Genomic DNA, 23,627 nt, shown 5'->3' on the forward strand with positions numbered 1-23,627 from the left:
GTTTGAAGGAGACTGACTTAAGCATACTTTGGGGGTGAATGATGCAAAATGAAAACTTTGGAGTATTTCAAACATTGGCAGAGGCTTTTGAGAGTGGTGTATTTACAGCGGGAAAAATGAAAGACATAATAGGAAACATTTGAGGCACTGAAAGAAGGCAGGCAAACACAGCAAAAAGAACTGAATGATTCTGCTATACTCAGAAGAACCTGAATGGCTGCCCATATGTTTAAACGATTAAATGATACTTTAGGATTGACCAGGTTGCTCCTCAAATGATCTTCAGTGATATTAAGAGTCTAGACGGCTGTGAATTAAAAAACAGGCTAACATCTTGGGTAACACATTGTAAACTTTACACTGTTTCTCTGAGAGGTCTGTGAAGGTTCTCAGTGTCTTCAGCAGCAGTAGATCACTGTCAAACATAAACTGAGCACTGACCCACTGATCTGGACAGCGGCCAAATGACCCCAAAATTATCTATTGATGGACTTCTTTCTGGATGATGGAGTAATGAAATGATGGCATAAACCCTGTCAGAGTTCAGTGTTGGCACTACAGCCTGTTCAGTTCTACAGTATTTAACTTTCCCTCATTACTGTAAAATATGTGTTATATTTACTTATACAACAGTCCGGTCTTCAAATTTGAGCTGAAAACATTTATCACAACTACAATGAGATGTTTCTCTATGTATATCCCTCTGCTTGTCTGTATTTGTGCCTTTTCAGACCAGAGTTTACTTTTTAAGTACATTAATTTCACACTCATATGAGGTCCGTACATTAGCAAAATATGACTCGGCCTGCTGAAGCTTCATGAAACAGACCCAGAGGAACTTTTCATCGCAAGCAGATCACTCTTTCAACAGTATTTAAATGTTGCGTATGTATTTTTGTGCATGAAAGAACAGCGGATGGAGATTGAAAGAGAGCGCGACAAAAAGGAAAAAGGCTGGGTGCCTTTAAGGGATGAAGACTCCTGGCTCATCGCCCATTCTCCAATCTGCTGATGATGAGGCCTGTGATGAGGAAGGAACCGGGATCCATTTTTAGCGATGAGTTCATCCTTTACGGCAGGAAAAAAGAGAAAGAGTGCAGCCATAAAAAGTGCAGTCTGTGTGCTCCTGACGTTCTGTCTGCTAGTACCTGACAGCATGTCGCATCTGCACTTATCTGAATTTAACCATCAATCAAGGGTGAACACATACTGCACAAGATGTTAATTAAAATAATGACGGACCTTAGGGAACAGTGAGGAATGCTGAAAGTTTAATGCGTTTCTGAATGTGAACCCCTTCCAGAAGGATACACGTGGCCTGTTGCATTTCTGAATGGAAAATTGTATTAGTTTTTATAATGAGCCAAGTTATAAACTAAAGCTGCAAGAAGCAATTACAGTATCAATCAAATTAACAACCCCCTTCAGCCTACAAGTTTAGTATTGTTCATATTCAAAAACTGTCTTTTTACTGACATTTAACTTTTAAACAAATTCATGAACATTAATTACAATCGTTTTATGTAATGTAACTTATCTTCTTATTCACTGTAATAGCGCCACCTTCTGTCCAAATGAGATTTGAACTTTGTTTTTTCAGACTCTGTTCTTTTGTAGGCCTACCAAGTTTTGTTTTGGATTGTCCTCATATACCCCCTTAAGATCTTGATCAACGATCGCATGCAAAATTTCTAGCCAATTGAAGTTCCATAGTTAGAGCCATTTTAACATTTATCATTATCATGACTCTACCAATTGACTGAGCTCTAATAAATGTGTTGCATTTGTATACTTTACATACATGCACCCAGAGCCGGATTAACGCAAAGGCAAACTAGGCACGTGCCTAGGGCCCGATTGGCGGGATGGGGCCCAGACAGAGGGACAAAAAAAAACAAAAAAAATGTACAAATGTCCTATCTACAATTTATTTCAAAATGTATTAATTAACTAAAAATAGTGACGATGTTTATCTTAACCATAGACTGTTACATTACGTCACATTAACGCCAGCCCATGACTGTATATATAGAGGCGCCAGCCAGTTAAGTCCGAGGGGACGTCAGCGGCGATCAGAGGCGGTCAACGAACGCATCCATCAGGTGCTACGAGTGCGAAGCAAAAGCCTAAATAGGCACGCAAAGAAGCACAGCTCGAAATGCAGGTCATCGATTTTGGAGTGATTGCAATGTATTTTAAATATAAACGTGTGGGCTACTGTAGATCAGCGTATTTCTGGAAAAATCATTCACCGCTTTGTTTGTCTAGTCTACGAGTTTAAAAGAGCGCGAGCGTCTAACGTGCCCAGACGCGACGCTTTGAATTTGCGCGTACAACGAATAACATCGCGTTGGGAGCTGACTAGTAAAAAGCTACAAAAGTAAAAGACAAGACGTTTGTATTCAAAGTTAAAAAAACCAACACACTGCAACATTTTTAAATGTTTCAAATAAAGGATCTCATATCTATGGGTCTATCTTCTATATTCTGATGCTGATGATTAGATAATACCCTGACATCATAGCCTATACGAATATTAGATTAGAATTTTTTTCCTGCTCAGTAGCGATCGTATCTTTCTCTTCCACTTGATTTGTGTATAGCATATTTAAGGTAGCAATGCAATACATAATATCATATTACTGATATTAATAATATGACAATATCTGCAGATATTGATTAAATGGGAGGGAAAAATCCTGCCCATAACGCAGCTATGAAAACAATTATAAAAGCAGGTTCATGTTCATCTACTGAAGTGGGATTCTGGAACTGTGAATAAACTGAATAAAACAGCTAAAAATAACAACAAGAACAATAACATCTTCATTAAACAAAAAAGAGATTACCTTAGATAAATTTTGATGTAGTAGCTACCAGTAAAAAGTCTGGACCCATTACTATCTTTAATGTTTTTGAAAGAAGTTTCTTATTATGCTCTACAAGCCTGCATTTATTTGATCAAAATACAGAAAAAAACAGGAATATTCAGCGAGGATGTGTTAAATATATAAAAGTGATAGTGAAAACTTTTTTAAAACAACTTTTTAATAATCAAAAAATCCTGAAAAAAGTATCACATGTTATAAAATAAAAATTAAGCACCATTTCTAACATTTGATAATAAATCAGAATATTATAAAGTTTTCTAAAGGATCACGTGACACTAAATTCAGCTTTGAATCGCAGAAATATATTTTAAAGTATAGTAAAATAGAAAACCATTATTTTAAATTGTAATAATATTTCACTATATTATTTTTCTGTATTTTTGATCAAATAAATCCAGGCTTGATGAGCATAAGAGACTTCTTTCAAAAACATTAAAAATAGTAATTTGTCCAAACTTATGTACTGTGTAAGTAAAAATATACTAAATTTAAAATTAAATGTTGTATAAATAAAAAGGTTAGGAATCATATTTGTTTCAAGTGTTTTTTATTGGGGGTGGGGGGCCTCCAACATGAATTTTGCCTAGGGCCTCCAAATGTCTAGAACCGGCCCTGCATGCACCAATTACAATTACTTTTTGATGATCCATTTTAACAAAATAATCCACACCCAATATTATTTATTGGTGTCTGGCAGCCATATTGAATTCAAAGTTCAACATATTTATATTTGTTTACTCAGGCACTCCAAGGTGCTAAATTTGGTGGAGATCTGGCGAAAAACCTTGGACTAGTCTGTAAAAGTATTTTTATTTAATTTTTTTTTTTTAAATCCAATATTGCAGAAAAAACTTTTCCAGGCAGAAGGAAATAAAGGTATGTGGGATGTCTAGATTATGAGCCAAAGAATCTGTGCATATTAAAGACATTTGGTCTGAATTTCATGTTTCTGTCCTTTACAGTTTGTTGTGTAGGTACATATTGGCATAACAAAATACACAATAATAATACTTAATAATCCTATTAAAAACCTGTTCATATGAGTTCATGCCTGTACCCCTAAATATATGTATAAGTTTGTACATTTCCTCATACTTCATTTACAGTGAATACAAACATTTCCACATCCAACAACCTCAAGAATTTTCATACTGAAAATCAGTTTGTTGCCACAATTTTAAAAGGCATTTGCTTCTTGCGTCATTACAGGTGTAATACGGCTCTAAACTTTATTCATTTTTGTACATAAAACACAGTGAAGTTAGAGGAGGGCGATTCCTGTCCTCATAATCTCTCCATACCCAGAGTGTTCTCTCACCCCTTCAAATACAACCGTACACACACAGAGAACTGCAGAAACACATCCCCATCATTTCCCTACCATCCCTCTATCTGTCCAAATGTAGACTATTTGGTCAGACAGTATGACTCTTTACAGTACAGCTGAACAGTATGATTGTAGCACCATCTATGGGTGTGAATGAAAGTCTCCTGGAAATCTTAAATATGGGTAACACTTTAGAATAATTGTCCATCATTAATAGTTAAATATGCAGGAAGTAATTGCAGGACAAATGAGTAGTACTACATTAACACTTCAGTTACTACTATTAGCTATAACAAAGCTTAACTAATCAGTAAGTAATATCAAATTTAGGACTAAGATGGTTCCTTATTAGTTAATAAATAATTACTGAATGAGATTAGCCTCATAATAACTATCAACTGACTGTGACTATTTATAAAGAATGACCAAGTAATCACAACATTATTGTGTATCTGAGATGTAATCAATCACCTTTGTTGCTCTGAATATGGTCATAAAATGCATCACTAATTACTCAAGTGTTACCTGGTCACTCTTCAAGAACTACTAGTGATTTGGACCATTATTTTTAAGTGAAAAACATATTTATCACTTTAAAATAATGGTCATATTATGATTTAATTTGTATGTAATGTGGAAACTCAGTTTTCTCAGAATACTGAAGCCTGATTGGTTCGTGTCTGTGAATTTCAGACAAATGGCCTTTCAGCCCGCCAGAATGGGCGGGGCTGACTGCCTATTTAAATCGCACAGAAACAGCCATGTAGTCAGATTTACTCTCCTTCAGCACAAAGACACATCCAGTGCGCGCCACTAAAACCACAGCCCAGGCAATCGGGCGCACCATTGGCACTTTTGGCTCAATTTAACAGAGATCAAGGATGCTGACAAGACAGCTTTCCTCGACTCCCCGGTTTCCTTCTCGGGCTTGTTCAGTCCTCCAGTTGACTTAGCGGAGCGCTTCACGGCAGCACAGAAGACACCGCAAGCCGTGTGCCATTTTCTGCCCAAAAGAGCAAGTTCCTCAGCTGCTTCTAGTCACCCAAAGACAGCGTCTACTCAGCAGCGCGCCCAGTCATTGCCCTCACCTGCTCAGCACCAGCAGAAAGCAGAACCCGAGGTGAAACCGCGTTTCCATCCAGCAAACCGCTACCCATTCACAAGTGCAAGGGACCCCGTCCTAAGCTAGAGCAGGACCCTGAGCTGCCCAAGCAGCCCTGATGTTTTGGGCACAAGAAGGAGAAGGCTAAATCCTGTAGAGGCCTGACCACCACCCCCTGTTCAGTTCAGTTCGTTGAATTTGTTGCCAGTACTGGACCCCCATCACCTGTTTTAAGGGTGCCCAGACTTTTTCCTGCTGTTATAGCGAATAAAATAAAAAACACCTTCACAAAAAGAGCATATCTCCTCCGTTTCATGCTGCTGCAAGCGTCAGCCATCTGCGGTTCTCTAACATCTCGCCGCCCGAAGCTAAACTTGGGAAGCCATTACGGACATGTCACTTTTACAGCCACTATTTCCTAGTCCTCAAAGAGAGATATCTCTTGATATCTCGGAGTAATAAGACGCTCTAATAAGATGGCCATTTAGGATGCTAACTTTGAAACAAATCCTCTCACAGATATGCCCAGGGGATTGGTTTTTATTAGTGGTTCTGAAGGACACAAACTTTCAAATCCCCATCACTGACCATTCTTGGCTTATCAATATACAGTCCTACCATTCAGACAGTCTCTGGCCTCATACACCTTTACGAAATGTGTGGATGCAGCTCTCTCCCCACTGAGACATAGGGGATTTATCGTCCTGAATTACCACAATGATTGGCTGATCTTAGCCCATTCGAAGGAGGAACTGTGTGCTCACAGATCTCTGCTCCTAAACCATTTAGAAAGCTTGGGGATCAGAATCAATTTGAGCAAGAGCTCACTGTCACCCCGCCAACTCATCGCGTTCCTGGGGGCAGTACTCAACTCGTCCAACATGCGGGCTTGGATTTCGCGGGATCGCTCCCTGAAAATTCAGCAGCTAGTGACGGCAATCAGACCGGGGAGCAACCTCCCTTTAAAGACTTTTCAGAAGCTACTGTGCCTCATGGCAGCAGCCCCCTCAATAGTTCCATTGGGCCTGTTACTCATGCAGCCCCTGCTAAAATGGGTGAAGGCCCGCGTCCGACTTTGAGCTGTGTGCGAGGGCCATGTTATCCTTAGGGTGAGCCATGGCTGTGCCAGAGCCCTGGCCCCCTGGAAATTACCCCATCTGTATCAGGGGGGCCTGCGTCCAAGCCCTCCACAGACCTTACCATCCAGACCTTTACTCCAGAGTCCGCTCCCAAGTCTGTTCCAGTGAGTGAAATCTCAGAGTAAGTTCCAGGTAGTGAAATCTCCAAATCTGTTCCAGTGAGTAAAATCTCAGAGTCCGTTCCAGTGAGTGAAATCCTTGAGTCCGTTCCAGTGGGTGAAATTCCCTAGTCCATTCCAGAGAATGAAATTCCCGAGTCTGTTCCAGAGACTACCCATCCACGGCCATGGAGGCCGTCCCAGAGCCACCTGCTCTCCTTGACACGGCCACGGAGGCCGTCCCAGAGCCGCCCACTTTCCCTAACATGGCCACGGAGGCCGTGCCAGAGATGTCCACCTCCCTAGCTTCCTGCACTGCCGGCATCTCCCTGGCTCCTTGAGCTACCGGCACCTCCTTGGCTTCATGTATTGCCGGTACCACCCAGGAGGCTTCCAGTCCTGCCTAAGCCACCCTGGCCACCTCCTTCTCCAGACCCTCGTCAGCCTCCGGGGTTCCCATCCTCCCTTCCCTGTTGGACTTTTTACGGCACAAGGACGCGCCTTAAGGGAGTTTCTTCTGTTTTGCTCAGTTTTCCTGGTCTGTTTTATTTTGTCTTTTGCTTCTTGTTTGTTAATTGACTCTGTTCTCCTCCATTCCTTGCCTGTTTATTTTCATGGTTACAGATTTATTAGAGTCCTCAGTTCAGGTGTATCTAGTTAGGTTCTCCCTTTGTTTGCTCTGTATATATAAGCCCCCATTTTTCTGGTTTGTTCCTTGTCTTGCAGTGTTTAATGTTTATGGGTTGTGTTTTTCTCCTAGTTATTCTCCTGTTTGTGTTAATTATTGCATTAAAGATCTGTTTGAGGATTTCCTTTATTGTGCGCTTCATTATAGCCATCTACCTGTGATAGCCATCTACCAGTTTATGACCACGTTGAGAGTAAAAAAAGGCAATTTCTTACATCTCAGACATACAAATGGGATTAGTAATTAATTAGTAATCTTTTATAATTTTTCAAATTAATTCTTAATGAGGACAATCTCATTCAGTAATTATTGATTACCCAGTAAAATGGGTAATCTCAGGTCCTAAAGTTAATTTGAGTTAATCTGATTAGTTAATCTATTTTCCATATTAGTTAATAGTAGTAACTGAAGTGTTAATGTACTACTCATTTTAAGGCCACCATGAACAGTATAACAATGAATAAAATATTTTATATTATACTTTCTTTTGCAAAAATTATTATTATTTATTATTATTATTATTTAATTATTCATATAAAGTTAAGGAAAAATGATCTAAAAGTCACAAAATATCAGTTTAAAAACTTGGGGACGAATGTGAAATTGCATTACATCTTAGTTGTCATTTTTATTTTGTTTTATATTTAATTAAAATTAAATTAATTCAAGAAAAAGGGTATTTAAATTGACAATTATTGCACTTTTTTTAGCTAAACATTTTCTTTATTATTTACATATGAAAATTATATTTCGACACATATTTCAAGATATTCAGCCTTTCACTAGACTTCAACCTCCAAGTGCAAACATCCTTTTCATAGTAAAAACATCTGGATTGTGTGCGTCATCACCATCACTAGCTTGACCTATTGCCTGTCTGGAGTCCTATGTGAGTCCTTTCCTTTACCTACAGGGTCATTAATAAAGCTATGACTCATCAGCACAAATCATTTGTGTTCACTGAACATCTGCTTTTTGGGACCTCATTGCACATATAAGAGAGGTTCTCTATATGGACTGCCTTACTAATAGGGATGTACAGTATGCATTAATTTTTTACATCTATAAAATACAAGGGTAGATCCTGTACTGAGTAAATGTTTTGCAGTGCCTGTGTCATTCCTACAAAGCCGCTCTGGAGAATAACTCTTATAATATTTTGTAGATGCTCTACTTGGTAAACATGCTGTGGTGTAAACACACTGGTGTACTGTGTCTTAAAAGTATGCATACAGCGAATAGTTGTTCTTGTGCTGACACAGCTGTATGAATCAGAAATATTTGGATCAGAGGCAGTGCAAAATCAAAAGCTTTCATTATACATTAGGCAAAACATGGTTTTCACTTTCCTCTAATTATGTTGCTGTTTTCTTACACACGGATAATTTCCTTTAATTTGTTTTCGTACAACATTAGCTTCAAGTTAAAAGGAGTGTGTTCCACACCTTCGACAGCTGCATGAGCCGGTCAAAACCCAGCCGAAAGTAAGAGGAAGCACTATGTTCCTAAACTAAATATTTGCCTCCATCTCGGCTTTCATGGAACAGACAGTGAATAAAACAGATTGTCATTTAGTTATTTTCAGAATTGTTTATGCATAGTAATTATATTATTATAATTAATATAATTTAGATAAAAACATACACAATATTGTGAATACCAACTTTAGTACCTTTTTAATATCTTGTGTTTTCACTCAGGTGTTCGTGTACATATATAACACACTTATATATATATATAAAAGTGTGTTATAAATACATATGAAGAACTAAGGAAAAGTCAATTTCAACTATACACACTAAAATTCGTCTACATATGTCACTTTCATAAAATATATATGAAATTATTTATACATTCTCTCTCTCTTTCTTAGTGTTATTCCTGTTCATTTGCAGGGTCTGCTTCACACACACTTTTTTTTGCACAGATTTTACGCGGGATGCCCTTCCTGACACAACCCAGCACTGAGAGTTGGAAACGGGGACACATTCACACTCATAAACACTTATATATAATACACATATATACAGCATATATATATATATATGTGTGTGTGTGTGTGTGTGGTAACTGTACAATAAGGTTTCCTTTGTTACCATTAGTTAACAATATATCCTATGGTATTTCAAAACAACATGATAATAAAAACAATAATTGTAATTGCCAAAGACTGTATAAAAATGTCCAGTTGACCTCATGATTGAAAGTACTTTTATTTGATGAGAATATGTTACATATAAAGGCAACAGTGAGTGAAATATGAACCCACAAATAAATACAAGGGATATTTATTATTACAGAAGGAAGGACATTGTTAGGATGAAGGCAGAAGGAAACTGATACTGTATTTGCCAAACATGAGTCTCCCAATGAGCTAACTGGTAAATAAACACAGAACACGTACATCTATGTACAACACATGTTCCTGTATGTTAAGCCACTATTAAACAGAAATTCTGACTTCTTTTTGTTATGTTATTCTGGTTTCTGTGAACGTGTGAACAACCGACGAACATCAAAACAAACAAAATACCTTTAGACTTTTAACATCACTATAACTATTATTCAATAAATCTCAGCTTCTGTTATTTACAACAGCAATCACATTTTCTTACTGAGCCTTTGATGCATTATGCATATATATATATATATATATATATATATATATATATATATATATATATATATATATATATATATATATATATACACATTTGACCCCTTTAATATACTGTTTTTGTTAAAGAAATGTTAATAAGAATAACTAACTGTATATTGCACTTGTGAAACAAAAGGGGTTAGAGCCATGGGGCCACTACATAAAGAACGAGAGTGGAAAAGTTACCAAAGCCCTTGAAAGTAATAAAAATTTGCGTTCTGTCTGTAAAGACTTTCAACAGTAGTACTGAGAGAATATAAACATACTGGTCAGCTGTGCCCGAGATAAAAAAGGACATTAATGTTAACTAATACTTACTTTTGTCCAATATCATCTTACTCATAAACATAAAACTGGGCTCTTTGTAAAGGTGGAGTATGTTGAGGTCTGTGCAGGAAAGGAAAGTGAAATAATGTATCTTGGTAAAGCTAAACAAAACGGTACCAAAATTTCTCTTTTTCCTATACCCATCATTCTTTGCAAACTCCATGTACTGCCACTGGGTCAATAAGTGCCAAGGCGTTTTAGGCACTGGCAAATTGATTCGAGTCAACACTTCCAGCATGTTCATAACACATTTATCGCCATCTTATTGCCACAACTGTCCAACAGGGTGCAGCACAGAAGCGTCCAAAAACAATGTGTCCATGCAATGATCCAACGGGCTGAGCTCTCCAAGGTGCTTAGCAGACTGATGTTTCAATGTAAAGCTGTGCATCAGTGGATAATGTGATAGTAGACACATCCTGTTCTACTAAATCCATGTCTCCAGCAATACTGATCTAAAAAGTTTCAACACATACAATTTGTTGCCATAGCTTTAAGATGGATCTGTGGCAGAGCCGGGTCTCTTTTGGTTGGTTAATTCCATGTAAATGTCAGAGCGGAGGAATCGAGGGTACGAGTCTCTTTCCATTAGTCCAAAGATTCTGCTCTGAGCCAGGTCAAAGCAGTCTCCGCAGATGTTCTCCATGTTTCCCTTGATGTGCTCCCTTGTGTAAGAATCCAGATTAACCTTGGAAATAAAACAAGACTATGCTAAGGACACTTTTCATATTTATTTTGGATTGGTTTTCTGGTATATCTGCCCTCTGGAATAAATTACAAATTGCAAGTAAAATGAAATAATGATAATAATACTAATACAAATAAATAAATAAATATCCTCACACAAACGAATTCTGTTTTTGCCGAGAACAACACAGTATATCATGTCAGTTTCAAATGCATTATTCTGTGTATATTGCACGACAGTATGTGCATTTCTATATAATTACTGCATGATTTCTGTAAATAGGTCACTTTTTGTGTTTAGGTTTAGGCTTAGGTCAATGTATTTATTTAAAACAACATTAAAAACAGTTCATACATACGATGACTGGAATATGTTATATATTTCTGAGTTCAAATGAATTAGGTTTTTCTTTTAAGTCAAAATGTCACGGTGATTTGAGGATCATGAAGAAAAAGTCTCTTCAGCACTAAAATGCTTAAAGTTTTGTACAAAAAACTTTTTTGGCATCATCTTTTATTATTGTTTCTTTCAAATAAGTAGTAAGACATTTTTGTTTTAAACTGTTATAAATATGCAAACTTTTGCCTGTCAAATCAAAGTCTTAAACATGCAGGGAGCCATTTTGTGGCAAGCAAACCAGAAAAAAAAAAAGAAATGCTATTCAGAGTTATCATCATCAACTAAAATTGAAATTAAAACTTAAAATATGAAATAAAAAATATAATAAAATAAAATATAAATATAAATATTAGACGAAAAACTGACAGAAATTTTAAATATTAGGCTGAAGTAAGTTATTATAATAAAATTATAAGCTGGAAGCTAAAAAATTCAAATGAAAACAAATTAAACCTAAATAGTACTATTTAAAGGGGCTATATGCTTTTTTCTGAAATTTAAACTCGCGACTGACACCTGTGGCCAAAAAACGGAACTGCTCTTCCTTTCTGCTCGCTCTCGTACGTGCACACTTCACAAGTCATCCGCTGCAAAGAAGTCAACATTATGTTTACAGAGGTAAGAACAGTCAAATACATATATTGTTTGAGAAACTAAGTTTGTTTGCTGACTAGCGGTGGTGGCAGAGTGATCTAAAACGTTTAACATGAACGCGCTTGACGTCACATCCGCAGGCAGCGCGCGAAAAATCCGACCCGACAGAAAATAGGAAAAATAGGATACAGGCTTATAGGTGCACCCACTGTGAGCTGACAAGGTGTCAGTATGCTCATCAGGAGATGTTTGAGTCATACATGGTCAAATAAAAAGGCTATTGTTACGTTTATTTTGGGGAAACAGTTGCATATAGCCCCTTTAAAATGAACAAAAACTAATAAAATGACAAAAGCACATAGTAAAATTACTTAACATTAAACTAAAATTAAAATTAAAATAAAAACTGAAAATATAAAAATAAATGCAAATTCAAAATATGAATACAAATATAAATAAATAAATACTAAAATAATTAATGATAACAGAGAAACTTGCATAACTGCATTCAAAGCTCAATAAGTCTCTTAAAAAGATACCCTTTTTCATCTTACCTCTTTACAGGACTGTATGGAGATGTACTCAGTGAATATCTTCTTTGCTCTGGATGCCATTTTGGACAGTGATTTGATCCTCTTAAAGTCCTCACATGCCAGCCAAAAGTCCAGATTCTCTTCACTGAACTCTGTTTGCAGGAAAGAGCGGAAAACTACCAGGCCATCTGAAGAAGGGAAGAGAAAATTACTCTGACGCTTATTAGAAAACACAGAGTAAGTATTACAGAATCGAGCAGAGGTTATATAGTATATATATATATATATATATATATATATATATATATATATATATATATATATATATACACACACACAAACATGGTTTAAAATAGCAGTAACAGCTGCTGAAGTGCAGATCAACACAGCTGTCATATCAAATGAGTCATATCTTACATTTGTGAGAAAGCAGCGCATCGAGTGACTCTGCCCACTTAAGAGCTTCCTCTGGAGTCGGTCTGTGGATGAGCAGACATAGTGGTCAACAAAGCCATGACTCACACTAATGATCCATTCAGATAATTATAGCACGCAAAATAGGCCATCTATTCAATAACTCCAAAACGTCACTGTTGTTTTGATTGCCCACAACACTTTTACATCAAAGCACAGCCTATTCACCCATTCAATGTTTCTGAATGACTGTCTCGATGCATAAAACTATCACATGGACTCACTTGTCTGACTTGAGGACTTTCTCAAGCTTGCTGGCTGGATTGCTTATATGTCTGTCATTGGTCTTCTTCCGCAGAAAAGTCAGGCGGTTTTTCATGTCTTTGGCCCTGAGTGACAAGACAAAAGGCATCACATCAGGTGATTTATTAGCTAAATGTTCACTCAAGTACTTCTGGGAGGAAATGTGTTCCGGTTACAGTCGTAAGCTTTATTGTAGGAGTAACATGGATAGTAAAAGCATAAATAATGCTTTTCTCCAGTGAATCTGAGAATGGAAAACATTACATTCACATCTCTTAAACTAGAACACTTAAGTATTCCATAGTTGCATTCACCTAAAAAATAAATTATATTTTGCATAAAGAAGATTAAGCCTATTTGTACGATTGTTATTATGATAATGTGGCACATTTTAATTAAAAGAATAATGTATATTGTATTACTGTATGTAAATGAAAAACATGATTGTGACATTTTTTTATGATAATGAGGCACATTCTCTATTAAATACTCAATAATGTAATGCAAAATTACTTGGTTGGTTTAACCTAATAACATAATAACCCTTTTAAATCTGATGGAACCACATCAATCACCTGATAAAACATTAGAATGAGATTTTCTTCCCATTACAATAGGGAAGACAGTTGGCCAAGGGAGGTTTAAATCTGCACAGTTGTCATGAAAATAATGTTACAATGCAAAAATGTAATGGTGCAACAAATAGGCAATTTTCTTAATTGTAAAGTAAAAACATAATCTTATCTTGTTTTCTTTTTCTTATGGGGGGGGGGGGTATGTCCCCAACATTTCTTTACAGTTTTATAAGATTTAGTCAATAAAACAGCAAATGAAGTAGAAGAAAGAAAGTTGCTTAACTTACAGATTCTTGGATTTCTTCTTTTTGACACCAGTTTTTCCCATGTCACATTTACAGTTTGGTTTGCCACAAACCTGTGGAAGATTATTGAAAGGTCATATCTTTAATTAATTACATATAAAATTAATGATTTTTAAGTGTAAATCATCATTGATAGTGATGAAAGTAACACATAAGTAATGCAAGTTATGTAATCAGATTACTTTTTTCAAGTAACTAGCGAAGTAGTGCAATTCTTTTACCCCTTAACTGCCACCGTCCAGCTAGCAGGATGCTTGGAGCTCTTTTTTGAAAAGCCTTTTTTTCCTATCACATATTTTTAATAATCATCATAAATTAGGTATCATTTGAAAGCTTACTCCCTCAGTATTTATCCTAAGAAAACCATTTTGAAGTTGGGCATTGCGTTACTGTTGGAAACAGTACTTAAATTCCTTTTAGTGGGCAAAATTTATTCATATTACAAAATTTACATCACTTTTATAATCAAAACTTTTTCTAATTAATTTCTTCTTGACAAAACACATATCGTTGGAAAGGTCTGAGACTCGAGGTTCCATTTTTGGTTATTGTCTTTCGATAGAAGGGAAATTGTGACAAATGCATTCATTTGTGACAGGAGAACACATAAAAAACCTAAATGGAATGTGGGTGGCAGCCGGTGGCTAAACAAAACAACGCCTAAACAAAATCTAATAGGAACTTCCAGTTTTGTGATATCAACTTCAATTTTGTAAACTTTATATTTTGGGTAACACTTTAGTTAAGGGTCTAAACCTCACTATTAAGTTGCTTATTAGCATGCATTGAGGCTGTAATGATACACCAAACCCACGATTCGGTTCGTATCACGGTTTTTGACCCACGATTCGATACAAACCTTGATTCTTTTTTGGGAGCTGGGCGGTGATTGGTGGTGACGCAGCCTAATTGTCCGTAATTGTTTTTTCCTCATAAATGCGAACACGAAAAATAAAATAAAATGAATATTTTATGTTCTGTGGAGAGGCAACTCTTCTTCATATAGTGGGTAGTAGGGGTGTCCCCGACTATGGATTTTCATAGTCGAATCAGAATCGTCAAGTCTTGCCTATAGTCGACTAATAGTCGAATCATGTGTATGGGGGTGGGGCTGGGGGCGGGGCTTTAACATTTCAAAGCCGCGATGTACAGAAAATCACACAAAGATATAGAAGAAAATGTATAAAAACATTTTGGATCAATAAAACCAGGAAATAACATAACTCCAGAAAGGCCACACTGCAGACAGGATTTGCATTTCACATGCAAATCAAATTAAATCGGCTAAATTACCTGTGTGAGCAGGCTCTAAGTACAGCACAACATCGATGCACCAAAAAAAAACCAATTAATTTACAAAATTAAATTATAACAGAATATACCTTTCTAATAAATAAAAATACAAACCGAAATAAATCAGAATCAAGTCACAAAATGAGGAGCAAATGTGTGCAAAATGCCTAAAGTGCAGGGGAATATATATTCAAAACACAAGCCACAAATAGTTAGATTAGATAACCCTGACAGATCAATAAATAAAATAAAAATAAAGAAATTATTAAAATATTGATAGTAGACACCTTTCCTGTCCCCATGTTGAGGGAAATTGGGAGTAAGGTGAAGAGGCGTTGAGTGCGCTGTGTAAATATGATGGTTATTGCATTAAGTATAATGCATTTACTCATCTCACTTGCACAAAAACAGATTCAGTATTCTCAAAATTAATAGAAACAGTGAAATGCAAACTCAAAATATTAAGCAAACAGTCTCAGTTTACGACTGTAACCCTGGTTCCCTGAGAAGGGGAACGAAACACGCAGTCTGGAGTTGGCACTATGGGGAATGCCCTCAGCGTGATCGATGTCTGAACACATGTACCAAACACAACAATCTATTGGACGACGGCAGTCTATGATGTTGTGAGCAGAGTGCCCGCAAGCATAAATTTACAGGTGCCTGTAAAATAAATCATCAACTCTTTTGTTTGAAGGAGATGCACAAGTAACCAGATGCATGGCAACAAGAAGCCGTGTCTCGTTCACCTTCTCAGGGAACCAGGATTACAGTCGTAACCTGAGATGTTCCCTTTTGAAGTGGAACTTCAACACGTAGTCTGGAGATGATGCTATGGGGAACAAATTCCCTCTCCGCTATTCTGAGGAGGTGCCTGTCTCACTAGGCTGAGTATGCAAACCATAGTGGGCATAAAATAACCTGACTCTACAGTATAGGTTAATCGGAAAGAGTCAATGCACGTTAACCCTGAGGTGATACATTGTGAGCCATAGACTGCTTACTGGAGCCACTGCCTAAGCTTTAATTTCTCTAATAGCAATATAAATTTTCAGCTTCAATGCTCAATTGTAAGGGAAGTCTAGGCCTTCTAACCTTCCTCCCTCACTCACAGGCCAGGTAAAAACCTAAAAGTCCAAAGAGTAAGGTTCGAAGAAACTCTTCAACTTTCGAAGAGTTGTAGTCCACAAAGTGCTCTCACACAAAGTCTAACCGTATCAAACTTCTACCCGCTAAATTGTAGCATTCTTTACACGAAAAATTCTATAAAAAATTCACAGACAACATATGTTAACATTCATGGCACAAACAGGACCAGAAAATAATTATTTTCTCCCATTCACTTGCATTGACGATTTTTCAACCTAGAGGTCCAGTGGGGTTAGCGGAAGGGGCGGGCCTTACCAGCTCTATAGGTGGAGAGGAGAGAGAGTGATAGAGTCAATTCAGTGGATGGGGATTATTAGGAGGCCCCGATTGGCAAGGGCCAGTGGGTGGAATGTGGCCAGGGCATCGGGGTTACACCCCTACTCTTTACGAGAAGTGCCATGGGATTTTTAATGACCACAAAGAGTCAGGACCTCGGTTTTACGTCTCATCCGAAGGACGGTGCTCTTTTGACAATATAGTGTCCCCATCATTGTACTGGGGTGTTAGGACTCACACAGACCACAGGGTGAGCACCCCCTGCTGGCCTCACTACACCTCTTCCAGCAGCAACTTGTTTTTTTCAGGAGGTCTCCCATCCAGGTACTAACCAGGCTCAACCCTGCTTAACTTCAGAGGGCAACCAGTCTTGGGCTACAGGGTGAAATGGCTGCTGGCTGATGCATAGCTATGTCAGTACATTGACAAAGCCCTCAGGGAGTAGCTTGTCTAAAAGGGGTACTTAACTATAAACTTTAATTAAAAGGTTAACCACTTCTTCTCAAGGGGAGAAAAGGCTCTTGCTTCATTAAAAAAGATCAAAACACAAGGAGCATAGCGGAAAGGCTCTTACCACCTCAACCCTTGAGGAAACTGCAGGGGAGCTAAAACTCTACTTATCTACACTAGAGCAATAGGGGAGAGAGCTCAATAGGGGAGAGACCCAGTGCTGTTATAACAAGCCGGGAAGCCATAGGCAGACCGCCAATCTTACCAGGTCCCCAAAGCCTAGGTCGACCAGAGTCGTGAGCGATACCCGCTATTGGGTCAAGTCACCTTTTAGTGCTTTATACAATTCAGATTGTTTCAAAGCAGCTTTACAGTGATATCACTAACTATATCATAAACAATGATTCAATGAAGCAAAACAGAATTCAACTGCTCTAAAAAGACAACAGTAAACAGTCATTTTCAGTGAAATCAGTTAAGTGTTGATTCATTTCAGTTCAATTCAGTTACAAAGCCGCTCTGCAGTAAACAGTGATGTCAAATCAGTAAAATTGCTGAATATTTAGTGTTCCCAACTAAGCAAGCCAGATGCAACAGTGGCAAGGAGCGTAACGTCCTATTTTAGGACCCAACCATCCTGCATTACCCTAAAGGATATTGTCAGAGCAGGGCAGTGACAAGGAGCATGTCTTGAAGATCTTTTCAAACCTTAGTAATAGTTTTTAACAAGGGGGAGCCAATCCCTACTTAAACTTAGGAGAGGAAGAACATGAGAGCAATGCATACTAACTAAACTAACTATTCTTACTACCCACACTGTTAGACCTTACCAGGTTTTTTTACAGTAAAATACTGGCAACACTGTTGCCAGTAATTTACTGTTAATAGTACAGTTCTTGTACAGTTGTAATCTACAGTATGTTACTGTAAAAATGCACTAAATTAAATCTTGAGTTAAAACTAATTTCACTTGCAGAAACCGACTGCCTTAAATTGACCAACTGTCATTTAAATGTATTAACTAAAATGTATAAAGCATCATTAACGTGAGCAAAGTATTATTATGAACTTATTTCATCTGAGACCACTAAAAAACTTTTGTACATACAAAGATTTCCACTGGACCAGCAACTACACGCAAATCATCAATATTTGTAGATCTCCTCCTGGACTGAAGCACAGGCTCTACTCTTCAGCACAATGGTGACCCAAAAAACTAAATTTTACAGTAAAATACTGGTAACAGTGTTGCCAGTATATACCTGTTTTATAACTTTAAGCTTATTACTGTTAAAATACATTTTGTGGGTGTGTCTTTTCATCTTACACTGTTAACCCTTTCAACCCCACAGGAAAATCCACACTACAACGAGTAAAAGTAACATTGACGCAGTGTTGCAGTGAGATCGCTGAAGAAAAGAGGAACACACAAACAGAAAATAGAGAAACACAAGAACTACACCTGACTTCCAGCCATTACACATTTTTACACTTATTATTTACCAGTATGACTTTATTTCTGTCATACATAAGTTGTTATTGAGATGTTTAATTGAAAATGTTTGATTTGAAGTTACCATTATAGAGATCAGTGCTTGCTTTAGTTGGGTTGCTGATGCTAAAACTTTAGTTTTTCTTTTGCTGCTTGAGCTGTGTTTTTGCAAGTCACACTTGTGCACACACACAGTTTGTGAATGATTGCGGTTATGTTGATTATGATGACAAAATCATCATATAGCCTGTTCATTCACTAAGGAATTAATTCTCACTCATTCAGGGTTTAGTCCTCAATCAAAAGTGTTACATTAGCACCACTGTGAAACCACAGCAATAAATTAAAATTACTCATTTTTTTAACACATCTTGCATAACCAAAAAAACAGAGCTACAATGTCTTGTAGAAACACAGAGATAACACAAATTAGCACATGAATCTCAACAATGGTGGCAATTTAAAAAAAAAAATATATATATTCATGCAGAAGTGCATGCTGGGAGTTTTATACTATCCTGGAACCCAGCATGCATTGCGACATGAAACTTCTGATTGTCACCATTGTTGAGATTCATGTGCTGATTGTTGATGTCTGTGTGTGTCTGAGTTAAGCAGTAGTTAAAAAATGTTTAAATGCACTATAAGATTTCAATATTCTTCAGAAAACCTAGTTACAGAAATATTGTCATGTTGTAGATTATCAGTTATATGGTAAATATGAAATTCAAAGCTTACATACAGTATAAGACCAGAAAATCAGACATGTCCAGGATGATTATGACATCATCACATCAGCCATTAACACCTGATCAATTTTCCCTTGGCTTTTTCTTGCCATAACAAATGTGCTTTATAAACACACTGTTATAGCAGTCAGAGAGAGATGAATGGTAACATGTCAAGGTACAAGAGACCAACTAAAGCAAATACTGATTTCCATCATGGTGACAACAAACTTTATTATTAACTAAATCTCTGTTAATTCTCAACAAGAACTTTTGTACATGTATGAAATAAATAATGTTAAACTGGTTTGTAAACTGGTTTCACGCTCAGTGTTGCTGGAAGTCAGTTGTAGTTCTTGTGTTTCTCTTTTTTCTGTTCTTGTTTCTCTGTCCTTCAGTGATCCTGCTTATCAGGTGTTCATCAATGTCTCAATTCACTCACTTCTTTTCATTCACTCTGTCAAGGGGACTATATTAGTGAACTAATGTAGGGAATAGTGAATGAGGGTATAGGGTGTGATTGGGAAAACAGCCTCTGCGTGTCGATTTTGAGCACTGTTAATTTACAGTATATTCCTTTAGGCTAGTTTTGTTTTTTTACGGTATATTACTGTTTTAATGGAAAATGGTATGATATTGTCAGAATTTGACCTTTTTTTACAGCAAGGGTTAACAGTGCAGGCTCTATACCCCAAGGAGATCTCAGGGGAGCCAATCCCTACTTAAAGACACCAAATAACCGGGGGAGAGCAGCTCATACCTACGGTAAAGGCACTCTACCTAGAGAGCACCCTCCCAAAGGGGAGTGATATCCTGCTCTACCCGAAGGGGTAAGAAAGGGAGCCTGCAGGCTACAACCTTACCGCTGCTGCACTGAAAACCACAGAACGGCCAATGGCCATGGCAGTCTGTTTGGTGGCTCTGAGAGCCAGGTCCATTGTCCAGCTGGTTCCGCCACTGTGTGCAGAGCACCACCGGCCTGGCCCGCTACTGCACACGCCTTCCCCACAAGCCGTGGTTTGGCATGGCTTTCAAGGCAACGGCCTTAAGTGAAGACGCCTCACCCTGTGAAAGACAGCCCGCTAGTGGTTCCTCCACAGGGGGCATCTTCACATACCCATGCTCGCCCAGTATACAGTACAGTCTCTCTATATACAGTATAGTACAGTCTCTCTACATTCAAATAGCTCAAATGCTGTAAAGGAAAGATGTGAGCGGAGTATGGTTTCTTCCAAGACTTCTCTAGCTCAGTGCGAAGGTCTGGAAGAAACTGTTGGCTCACTGGTGAAGGACGTTCACGGTCCACTAGGAAACACTTGTCCAAGCGACCACAAACAAATTCCCATTTTTCACACAAGCAGGGCAGACTTGACCTGTGCATGGCACAGGCCATAACATCCAATAGTTCCCTGCATGCAGGGCTGGCAGGAGAGCCAGACTCAGTCAACAACATCACATGGTTCTCCAACTACATCCAGTTCCACAGAACAGAATGACGCCAGCAACATGCTATACGGATGATCAGAAGAATCTGCTGAAAAATCGATTCACATGTGAATCTCGATTCTATCTTCTAACGATTTGAATCGATTCATAAAGGTCATAAATTTTTATTTAAATTCTAATCGTCTGTTAATAACGTGATGTTGAAGGAACAAAGAACAGTGCAGCACCAAACAGTTTAGAGAGTGCACAGTCTTGCAACGGGGGACAAATTAAGCTTAAATGATAACAACAGTTCCATATCAGTATTTTAACGTATAGAAAATAGCCTTAAATAATGTATAATTACCGAGAATTACATGAGAAGCACATTCATCGAGGACGTGCAAGCGGTTGCCGTGGTAACAAACAATACCTGCTTGTAAAAGTGAATGGACATATCACATATCTGAGTCTAAATCACTAAATATTGAGAATGCAACAGCATTTTTCTAACTCCAAAAGTTCGCCCACTGATCAGAACCAGCTGATAATCACACATTTTGAAGATGAAACGCCATGCTCACGCCATGAGAGGCGAATATGAAAGGCTGAGCAGCCCCTCTGTCTCCACTGTGCTTGAGTAAAATAATAATGTGGTTACAAGGTGTGTACAATTTAAACTACCTTATTAAATAACTGCACAACAGTAGCTGCTATTCAGTTTGCATACTGCTGCTCTCCTTCTACTCTCTTCTGAACTCTTTCCTCTCTTCATTAAAGCTCCAGGTGAAGGGTTGCCAGATATCACAAAAAAGCAGTCCATTTAAAACACAAAATAATAAACAGACACGGCAAAACTGTACCAGGGAAACAAATATTACTAGTATTACCAATATCCTAAAAAAAAAGGTTAGGAAATTGAATTTATAAATAAAATAGTTCAGTATAAAATATTTAGAAAGTATAAATTGATTGATTTAAAAAAAAAAAGTAAAAAAAAGTTGAAAAAAGTGATTGAAAGTAAAAAAAGTGATTGAAAGTAAAACAATAACATGAGAATTAAAAACAATAAATAATAAACACCTATGAGTTGTTTTTAATAAAAAATCAATTGGGGGCACGGGTTTTCTTATATATTAGGAGGGGCTGCAAGGACAATAAATCAAATCAAATTCAAAAACAAGTTTAGAATAAAACCTAAAATCAAATCTATGCATATATCGAATCAAAATTTGATTCAAAATCGAGAATCAATTTTTAACCGAATCGTGACCCCAAGAATAGATTTTAATCGAATCCTGGGTTCCCAAAAGATTCCCAGCCCTAACAAATATACTTTATGTATTTAATCTCACTTTATTAGCCCAGGGCTAAAAGTAACCAAAAGTAACATAATGCATTACTTTCCATATAAAGAAAAAAGTAATACAATTTGTCACTTTTTTAGGGAGTAACGCAATATTGTAATGCATTACTTTTGAAAGTAATTTTTCCCGACACTGATCATTGAGGTTTTAACAAAAGACATTTATCCATATTTAAGTTTTAAACTGATTTTTAAATTAGTCTAGTGACATTAAAAAAATCCTGGTATTCAGAATGCAGAAATATTTGATATTAACGAATTAGTACGCACCCTCCTTCCAGTGAAGAGCAGGCAGATCTGGTGGACAGATCCTCCATTCTTGGTGAGCTCTTTCCTCAAGGTCTGTGGGGACGGGACTGCCCAGCGCTCAGGAGGTTCCCGCTTGGTCTCTATGCAGTCGATGGCCTGATCGGAGATGAAGCGAGGAGACCGGGGCTCTTGCAGCAAACTGCCCTCACTGTGCGTCCGTCTGTGGAGGGACCTCTGCACACACAAGCCCCCGCTCTGCACCCCACTGCTAGGAGATGATTCCACCATACTCCTCCTCTTCAGAAATCCTTCATCGCTGTCTTCGTCATCTTCTTCCTCTTCCTCCTCATCATCGTCAGTCGACGGTGAGGTCAAAGCATCTGTGTTGAAGGAGCGATCCAGGCACAGCTTAGGAATGACTAGAGGTGAGGAAGATGACGATGAAGATGTGGGTCTGGCACCAACGCTAATGGTCTCGGAAGCACTCTCGCCCTCCCCCTGCTCCCTTTTCTCCAGTTCTGACTCTTGCCCACCTCTTTTCACCTCCTTCTGTCTGTCCTTCCAAATCTCTGAGGTCTCCATGTATGGAGGTTTGCAGGCGTCTCGAGGGGTCGGAGCGGTTTGGTTGGCATCTCCGGTACAGCTGTGCAGATCCGGGTAAGAGAGCTGCTGAGTTGGAGAGCTGCAGTTGGTTCTTCTCATGATGGGCGATGCAGAGGGGCATGATGGGGAACAGGGCTCAGACACACTGTGAGGGCTGAAGCCCAGCAGACCCAGATCAGTCTGTTCGGCTGCATTTGGTTCCATCATCTGTCAATACATAATTTAAAAAAAATCAACATTTTACAAATGGCTCTGGATTTAAAAATTGTCTACTACTAAAAGAAACTGAAGAACATCTGAAGACTCCAGATATTAAATATTATTAATTGCAATAAATTTTGACATGCTGTTTTTTTTGTTCTCTAAAACATACTTTTACTGGGGGAGAAACAGATCACCAAAAGAAATTATGTTATTAGAATGGATAAAAAAAAAAATATAATAATCTTACTGTTGCATTTTTTTTTTTTTCAGATGAAATATTTGTTTTGAAAATACTTGTATTATTTTTACAAAAATATCAATGGGGTCTCTGGAACACCAAACATAAAAGC

At 37.7% G+C, this 23,627-nt stretch overlaps 1 protein-coding gene across 1 annotated transcript in view; it reads right to left on the reverse strand.

The window, feature by feature from the left end:
* Positions 1-10,466: 10,466 nt before the first annotated feature.
* Positions 10,467-23,627, reverse strand: part of rgs3b (regulator of G protein signaling 3b) — a 50,017-nt gene continuing 36,856 nt past the window's right edge. Inside the window, exons 20-25 of the mRNA XM_081366265.1 lie at positions 22,492-23,280; positions 14,025-14,095; positions 13,144-13,248; positions 12,863-12,924; positions 12,467-12,633; positions 10,467-10,919 (exon numbers count right to left, since the gene is read on the reverse strand). Coding sequence (XP_081222391.1) covers positions 10,725-10,919; positions 12,467-12,633; positions 12,863-12,924; positions 13,144-13,248; positions 14,025-14,095; positions 22,492-23,280 — 1,389 coding nt within the window. The 3' untranslated portion in view covers positions 10,467-10,724. The remainder of the gene's footprint in view (positions 10,920-12,466; positions 12,634-12,862; positions 12,925-13,143; positions 13,249-14,024; positions 14,096-22,491; positions 23,281-23,627) is intronic.

The sequence above is a fragment of the Scardinius erythrophthalmus genome (genome assembly GCF_964197995.2).
Source record: "Scardinius erythrophthalmus genome assembly, chromosome: 5".
Lineage (NCBI taxonomy): Eukaryota > Metazoa > Chordata > Actinopteri > Cypriniformes > Leuciscidae > Scardinius > Scardinius erythrophthalmus.